The following is a 9,043-nucleotide window of genomic DNA, read 5'->3' on the forward strand; positions in this document are numbered from 1 at the left end:
TTAAGAGGAATTGTTTATTTTAATTTTTTTGGGAAAAAATGTCTTACATTCTTCTTGACATTACCATTTGTTTCATTTTTATTTTTTCTTGTTTTTCTGTAGGTTTGGCGCTGAAACTTTTACTTTTCCTGGAATATAGCGTGAAAGGTCGTTGTCCTAAAGAAAAAAAGGAACATAACAACTAAATCTTTTTTTTTTTCAGTTTCTGAACGAAATCTCTATAACTATTAACACACAGCCTACAGATAAAGACGTCTCTGTTTCATCGCTCACTGCTAAGGACTTTTGCGATTCGTTCCTCTCGACGATAAGGAAAAAGAGGCGACTGTACTTGCAGGCAAAAACCATTACGATTCATTTATCATCAAAATCAAATTTGCGACGCATTTTCTTCATTTAAGATCTGAAAATAATGTAAGATTGCGCTTTGAGTTTGATAAAAAACCCAACTGAATTGGTTGCTTCCTTTGAGAAGTTCTAGCTGACAAAATAAACATAAATTGCATGTGATTTCCAAATCGAAATAGCGTTAAGGCGAAGTTATACGGGACGATTCGCAACCGTACGACGATTTTTAGCGCAACGCAGCATTAAACATTGTTGCGACATTGTTTCGAATGGTTGTAACATTGTTCCAACATTGCTATGCTGTGATGCGCTCAAAACCGTCGTTGCGAATCGTCTCTTGTAACATCACCTTTAGTCCACTATAGGTGAAATTAAGGGATCAAGGGAGATCTAGACGAGCTAAGGGCTGTATAGCCTGAAAAAAACAGCCGACATTTCGCGACGTCTCCGAAACGAGCGCAGAAATTCCGTACTGATGAAACGTCACTACCGAGATTTGGGTAGTGCTTCTGATTGGATGAAGCAAATTTTCAACCAATCAGAGGCAGTACCCAGATCTAGGTAGTGACGCGGTATTAGTATGGAATTTCTGCACTCGTTTCTCAGCGTCATTTAGCGGTTAAACCAGTGGTGGCATCTCGAAATGTCGGCTGTTTTTTCAGAATAAGGGCTAACTATATCTCTTACCTTCAAACTCTTGATCAAATCTTTTTCTAGCTGGGTTGCTTCTTTTGAAAATAAGAAAGTGCCCAACGCAGTTTTGGCCGCTAAAAATAGCAAGACGATGTTTAATTAGTTGGTGATATCTAACTGTAATCGATATAACTGAGTATGATAGGAAGACATTATGCAGGGAAACTGCCAACCTACCCCTCCCCTAAGCTAACATTAACACTTACTTCTCACTTAGGGCAAAATGATGGCTTAGGGGAGGGGTAGGTGGGCTGTTTCCCAGAAACCTAGATTGGTCCGCAAGGTGTTAACTGTCGAGGCTAAAGAGTGAAGGCATAAAACACCCTCTGATTACTGGATAATTCTTCATATCATACGCAAGCCGAATTCAATAATTGATTTATCATTCAGTCAAAATATTCCTAGCCTGAGAAAACAGACAACATTTAGCGATGCCATCACTGGTTTCTCTGCGAAATGACGTCTGAGAAATAAAAGCAAAAATTCCATACTGATGACGCGTCACTACCCAGATCTAGGTAGTGCTTCCGATTGGTTGAAGGAAATTCCCCACGCGGCACGATCAATCAGAAGCACTATCCACATCTGGGTAGTGAAGCTTCTTCAGTACGGAGTTTATGCGTTAATTTCTCACACGTATTTGTGCGGGGAAACCAGTGGTGACGTCGCGAAATGTCGGCTATTTTCTAGGAATATTCCAAGCTGAAAACATGTTTTCCTCTATACCGAATTCCCGCCTTCAAAACATTTGCATGTTATTAGACAATTTAAGGATATGAACGGACGTTTTATTTTGCATACATACTTCACAGAGAAGTTTCCATCCATCAAGCGGTACTTTGTTTAACCTCACTTTGTTTCTTAGGCAGTTAATCGGCTACTTTGTCTTAGCAAAGCGTACACCATATTCTCGCCAAAACAGCAGAGACGCCGCGCATTGCCTTTGCGTTTCCACGTGACGTTTCAGTCTACTGTTTTGCGATTCGCCACTTTAGTAAAAACTAACGAGATGGCAACTGGAGCCGAAATGCGTCCCGCAATTCCCAGGGGGGGGGGGGGGGGGGGGGAAACTCCGCATATCAAAGGGGCGGGGATGCTCGTCGGAAATTTGAATCAAACCCCTAAAGGAGACCGATCTGGGCGTGGCTCAAGCTTTTTTTGACCCCTAAAAGAGACCATGTTAAAACACAGACAACATGCCAGGCCTTTAAACGAGACCTTCACGGCTAAGTATGATGGCGTTTTGCCCAGAACACCCTAAGTGAGACCAAAATCCGAAATTTACACCCCTAAGCGAGACGGCGAGCATCCCTACCCCTTTCATATGAGGAGTCTCCCCCCCCCCCCCCCGCCCCGCGCCGCAATTGTTTCTGGGATCGTTACTGGGGAAGCGCAGGTCAGCTATTGGCTATTTTTTTTTCTTGTCCCTAGAAAAATTCCCAGAAGTCTTTGCGAACGTTAACTCGACCTAGTCTCCTTTCTTGTCTCTAGAGTGACTTAACACCAATTTCGATGTACTAAAATCTTACTTGGCTCCGAGGCTTGAAGGAGTAAAACAACAGAATCAATCTTGAGGTTAAACAATGAATAATATACCGTAAAATTACGAAAATAAGCCCTTCCATGTATAAGTTCCTCCAAATATAAGCCCCCCAAACCGGTAACGCAAAAAACCCTCCGTTAAATCGCCCCTCCAAATATAAGTCCCCAGGGGGTTGTACTTGGAAAATTGCCCTCAAATACAAAGTAAAACGGTAAATTTACTTCCAACTATAAGGCTAGCCCAATAGATTTTGAAACGCAAATTTCCCTCCGTAGATAAGCCCCTCCGAATGTAAGCCCCTCAAAAATAAGCCCCTCAAAAATGGCCTTTGAAAAATATAAGCCCCGGGGCTTATTTTCGGAATTTTACGGTATTTCTTTTCGTTTATTCTCCTACGCATCATAGCCAAGTATGAATATTAAAATATCGACATTGGTCCGGCTTCAACAATAGCTGGTTATGAAGAACTAGCCGAGGATTTAAACCAATAAAAAACGGAGAAATATTTTGTTCGACTAATGATCTATTTCTTTCTCTTTGTATGTTTGCTTGCTTTCTTTTGCTTAGGCCTCTCTTCACCGTGAGGTGCTTAAAACCTCAGTCGGGGAAATTGAAAGGAGAAATTAGTTTCTGAGTAACTTTATGAGCCAGACGTCTTACCTTTTCCTCTGCGAGCTGTTCCTGGAGTGAGTTTTACTTTATACCTGTTGGAATGGAGAGAGTATCATGTAAAGAATGAAGTCGTGAAGTATCCTGCAGTGAAGGGGCCAAGGGGTGGCACTCCGTTAATGCACCTATGACTGAGATAATTTTAACCCTCATACCGCTACATGAGAAATTTCTGCAATTTGATTGGCTTAGAGCAGTGGTATTTCAGCTTAATTTGAAATACCTACATGTAAAAATTACAAACCTTTTGCGGGTAGTGGTATAAACAAATAATAGCATGATTTGTACTGATATTTGGCATAAATACCACTATTTCAAAATTGTCTCAATTTTCACTCGCCTAACGGCTCGTGAAATTACTTATAACAATTTCGAAATATCACTCGTGGCATTTATGCCAAATATCACTACAAATCATGCTATTACCTATACAAATTAACGCGACTAAGTGCGTTGAACGGAATTTCTGTTTCTTCTAGAAAGTCATATGAAACGACCAGGAAGTGCGGAAATAATTAGCCTCAATGGTGTACACAAGTAGGGAGCTCTTAAAAAATTTTGAATTCGCCCGTGTAAAGAACAAAATTAAAACCACAAACGCCAAACTTAAAAAATAACAGAGGGAAAACAGGCTTCCAGTGCCTTAAGAAAAGACGTTTTGAGAGATGCACACCAACCGCAGTTAACGTTTGGTAGTGGCTTTGCCTGAATGATCGGGCAGATCATCTTAATAAGGGTAAATACACTTAGGAATACAAATTTGGTAGCAACAAAGCATGTTTAAGGGAAAAAAGGCCTCTGCACCTCCGGTTGATGGCGGGAACTCTCCCCTAACCCCGGGTTATTTTTTTCCTTGGGTTAGGGTTCCCCGTGCCCCTTCCCCGTCTGCCCGAGGGGTTTCTTTGCTTCCCTGCTAGTTCAAACCTTTACTAGGGAGGCCACTTTCCGGCAAGAAGAATGCCGGGGAAAAGTGCGCTGCAGATCAAGGGGAAAAAACAAGTGTCTTACTTGAAATTTTGAACAGCCGTGTATGGTGCACAGACTGGAACTGCAAACAATAGAATATCTTCAGAAATGGGACAACCTGTCAAAGAATCAAGGAGAGATACGGACTCCTACAAAAAGAAAAAAAAAATGGTATAAATCAACAGCAGATAATCAAGACTTACACAAGTATTATACACGCGACGCGCTATTATTAATCCTAAAGGTGGGTTACAAAAAGAGACGCGGCAGAGAATTTTTAGGCTACCATCATATCGGTTCCTGTTACAGTGCATCTACCGTTTGTGGCCGGGCGGGCATTTTTGGTCGCGTACGGGCTCTCGTGTTGTGGTTTGATGCCAGCTTTTACGTTGGCGTTCTCGCGAGTAGCGACCACTTGGAGGAGTCGCGTTGGCTTTCATAGAGAGCCTGTTCTCGTTCTACCGAATCGATTTCTCTGTAAGCACGAAAATGGATCGATTCCTTTTGTTAGATTTTTTCTCTATATGAACTATCTATGAGTTTGAGAACCTCCTATCATACATTATGGAAAGAACAATATGCATACTTTTGTGGCCAGATCTTCTGCTTCCTCATCCGAACCAACCTAGGTTAGATCAAAAACAAGGAAAAGCCATAAACAAAAGCGACTTCACGAGTTTGAAGACGTATCAAATTCAAGGAACCACATACGACTGTATACTCACCATAATATGATCGTTTTCATTAACAGAAGTAGTGGTGCCTACAAAACGAAGAGATATACTCAATTGCAAACTTAAAACAAACGCTCTTGAACAACACGCACAAATTAGAATTCATGTTCTATCGCGTATGGTGATCTCAGTAGATCTATATCACGATATTCATGTTCTCCTTGTCTCATAATACACGAGGTAGTAGCCACTTTTTAAAACCTTTCTCACAAGATTATAAAAAGAAATTAGTGCCTATTTTTAAAGAAGCAAACATGGATGGCGAACCTACCGTCATATACATCATTCATCGTAAAACCCAGTTCAGTAAAACTCAATTCAGTACCTTCGGTCTTCACAACCCCGGCATTGTCTTTTTCCTCGTTTGTATGTTCTACAGCGCTTGAAAGATTCTTTTCATCACCATCCTGGCTAGGTTTCCCTAAAGACGCTTCGTCTTCATTTGTTCTTTCATAGTCGTTAATAATTATACTTTCATTGCTGTTTTTACTCGGCCCACTTTCGCAATTAGCACTGGTAGCATGATCCGGAAAGTCTCGTTCATTTTCAGTCGTCTTGCCGAGCACCTCCGTAGCTTGTTCGTTATTTCCCGGATTAATGGCAGGATTATCCGGAAAGTCTAGTTCATTTTCGCTTGTCTTGCCAAGCACCTCCGTTTGACCGTTTTTTTCCGGATCTAAGAGTCCCTTATTTTGTTCTGACTGAGCACTGGTTGACTGCGTGTTTCTGTTGTTGGGTTTACCGCTGACCGGCCTGTTGGCCCCTCCTGCTCTGTTACCCTTCTTTTCTTTCTTCCTTTTGTCGGCTTTGCTCTCCTTTGCAGGACCAGCAGACTTAAAGACAAACGAATATGTCAGGAGAAACGACTGAGAACACCGTAAACTACAGCTCATAAGCACTGGGCGTACATGTATATATCTCCACAAGGGGTTTAGGAGGGCTTACAAACGGAGGAGCTTATATCCGAGGGGGATTATGAATATCGTAAACTTCCCCTTATAAACCCTGGACTTATACTATTTTCGCAAGGGGTTTTAGGAGGACTTATTAACGAAGGGGCTTAAATCCGAGGGGGCTTATGAATGCCGTAAACTGCCGCTTATAAGCTCTGGTCCTATATATCTTCGTAGGGGGTTTTATGAGGGCTTATAAACGGGGGAGCTTATATCCGAGGGGGATTATGAATATCGTAAACTGCCGCTTATAAGCCCTGGGTTGATACTATCGTCGCATGGGGTTTTAGGAGGGTTTATAAACGAAGGGGCTTATATCGGAGGGGGCTTATGAATGCCGTAAACTGCCGCTTATAAGCTCTGGTCCTATATATCTTCGTAGGGGGTTTTATGAGGGCTTATAAACGGGGGAGCTTATATCCGAGGGGGCTTATGAATATCGTAAACTGCCGTTTATAAGCTCTGGTCCTATACATCTTCGTAAGGGGTTTTAGGAGGGCTTCTAAACGGAGGAGCTTACAACCGAGGGGCATTATAACGGGAATAGGAAAAGCGCTTCGAAACAAGCTATAGGGAAAAAAAGTTTTTACCGCCAATATTTCCATCTTCATCTGTCTTTCTTCTTCATCCTGTTCGCCATATTTCTCCTTAATCTTTTTAAGTTTTGCCTGTTAAAGACCAGAAAAGCAATTTTACTTTACATTACAAGAAACTAAAAAACGTACGCTACTTGAAAGCACAACCGAAATTGCTACACAACAGGTGTCTAGTCAAAGTCTAGTTCCAATGCAGTGCGAACTAATAAGCTAGCAGGTGTTCCAAATCACACAAAAAAATAATTTTTTCATGCAAAAAATGCTAGTGAGCGAGAAGCGAGAAACACTTCAAATTGTGGCTGACTGCTGGAAACACGAGAATTGCAGTTCTGCTCCCTGAGGCAGGCCTAGTTAATATCTACCTTTTTTCCTCTCTTGGGTTGTTGCTGTTGTTGTTGTTGTTGCTGCTGCTGCTGGTGCTGCTGCTGTTGACTTGCTTTACTAGATTTCTGTAGAAAAAGAATATCGTGAACAGCCTATAGTTTGGGTAGTTTCGTAAATGGAATAAATATCAAAGTCGGGTGGACAGATGTGAACGAATAATCACCGTAAAGTGGAACGAGAAAGGCTTGCAAATCGTAAAGACTTATTGCCGGTCGTCTTTTCTCCATGAACCAATGTCAGACGTACCTTATTTTCCTGTGCGTCTCCTCGTCTGTCTTCAGTGTTCTCGTCTTGATCGTCAACCTCCGCCAGAGAATCCCCTCCACTTTGTTTGGCATTCTTTCGGTTGTCTCTTTAAGAAAAACAAAAGAAGTCTGTAAGAGCCAGGGGATTTAGACGAAACTGAAATATGCATGAAGAGTCACACATTTAACTCAGTGAATAAAATGTAACTTTCAACACAATACTAACAGGAAAAAAAAAACGTTATCTAGTCAAAACGTAGCACAGAACCTACACTACAAACACAACAGAAAGGACCACAAACGAGGACTGACGAATTAATAATCCACTTTCCCTGTTTCGAAGTTAGTTCGAAACGATCTCTCAATTAGGGCGCGCCAGAAAGGGTAAAGACTCTTGTGAAAACTGGGGCTAGCGAGGCGAGGTAACCCGCTTAAGAGGTGTAAACCACCTGTCCATATAATCTCAATGATCACGTTTACATGATAGGTGGGGTGACCCGCCACATGTTACCTCACCTATCTGGCGTCCACCACCTCAATGAAAACAAGCCCTACGAGCCTGCAATAGGCTCTGTGGCGGCGGGCTCGACTACCAGCCGGCGCTTATTTGGTAGCCAGCAAGAAAGCTTTCTGTTTTAAAATGGCGATTTCCACAAAAAGCCTCGTTGGTTTTGTTACTGAAAACGATAAAAATAAACAGTGTACGTGGCAGGGATGATACCTTCTTTGTTTTGCTGACAGGCGCTGTTTACTTGCAATCTGGAGATTTAAAAAATAGCACTTTATTTGAGAGTCCATGTATTAGCACGAAAGTACTAATTGCAAACACTATTTTACGTCTCATACTGGAGACGGTAACGCCATTTTACGTGGTCATCCTGACCACGCGAAGGCCTAGCCGCTTACAAGAGAAAGGAGGTACCTTAATTTCTCAGTGAAAGACCCAGAGAATTGGACCGGCAAAACTCAAGACCTCCTACTCCGCAGTCAAGCGCACTACCAACTGGAGTAAACCTGCTGCGGTTAAGTTCTGCAGTACTATGTTTTTCAGACATGTACCAAACAATAAAAGCACACAATGTACAATTTTACTAATAACGATAATAGTTGAATTCATCAGAAAATACATCATATTGCTGACACTAAACCTGAAGCTGACTAAGCCTCACACAGAGGTACGGAGAAAGAAACCTCTATGTTTTGCACACAACGTCTACCCATCCGCCACGCACTTAAATGTCAAACAGTTTTCGCTCATCTATACCTGTCTATTTTCTTCCAGTGGAGCAACGTCACTGTCTTCACTGTCTCTTCGACTGCTACTTCTACTTGTTCCCCGCTGAAGTTGAATTCTAGGAAAACAGATTCAAGATTCAATGACTGCGCTTATAATAAGAGGAGGCAGAGGAACTCTCTGATCCCATGCGTCCCTGAATCGTAAAAAATGGGTGTTTTAAATTTGAGCTCGAGCACGGTGGCAGCGCACTGGTTACATGTATATATTTTCCTAGCCTTTCGCCGACCTTCCATTCAATTATCAGATACTATTCGATGTAGGAAGCTCAGGACAAGATGCACTTACACGTACTTAACTTGATCCTGGTCAGAGCTGTTTAGAAAACAAGCCATTCTTTACAGTATTTGACCTAACGCCATTAAAATCCTTAATATTATGTGTCTCGTCTCGACGCACGAGGGTTTTTGCATCTCATGATTGCGGCTCTTGAGGGCTTTGGCCACTCCTCTGCGTCCTACACAGAGCGTGTCAATATTTATAAACGACACCCGCTTCCTAGTAGGTTGCAAAGCAAAAGCAAAAGGCGACAATTTAAAAAGAAAACAAAACAATTTCGGTTTTATCAACAGAAGCGATAAGGCAACATTAGCCATCAAGAAAAAAGGGCAGCGTTTC

At 41.9% G+C, this 9,043-nt stretch overlaps 1 protein-coding gene across 1 annotated transcript in view; it reads right to left on the bottom strand.

Annotated features, from left to right (window-relative positions):
* LOC140943465 (ribosome quality control complex subunit NEMF-like) overlaps nt 1-9,043 on the bottom strand; it is a 21,738-nt gene continuing 12,695 nt past the window's right edge. Inside the window, exons 20-31 of the mRNA XM_073392558.1 lie at nt 8,396-8,483; nt 7,853-7,890; nt 7,133-7,238; nt 6,865-6,951; nt 6,497-6,574; nt 5,279-5,786; nt 4,945-4,982; nt 4,806-4,844; nt 4,262-4,368; nt 3,245-3,288; nt 1,036-1,115; nt 1-156 (exon numbers count right to left, since the gene is read on the bottom strand). Of these exons, the coding sequence (XP_073248659.1) occupies nt 79-156; nt 1,036-1,115; nt 3,245-3,288; nt 4,262-4,368; nt 4,806-4,844; nt 4,945-4,982; nt 5,279-5,786; nt 6,497-6,574; nt 6,865-6,951; nt 7,133-7,238; nt 7,853-7,890; nt 8,396-8,483 (1,291 nt within the window). The 3' untranslated portion in view covers nt 1-78. The remainder of the gene's footprint in view (nt 157-1,035; nt 1,116-3,244; nt 3,289-4,261; nt 4,369-4,805; nt 4,845-4,944; nt 4,983-5,278; nt 5,787-6,496; nt 6,575-6,864; nt 6,952-7,132; nt 7,239-7,852; nt 7,891-8,395; nt 8,484-9,043) is intronic.

The sequence above is a fragment of the Porites lutea genome, chromosome 7, assembly GCF_958299795.1.
Source record: "Porites lutea chromosome 7, jaPorLute2.1, whole genome shotgun sequence".
Lineage (NCBI taxonomy): Eukaryota > Metazoa > Cnidaria > Anthozoa > Scleractinia > Poritidae > Porites > Porites lutea.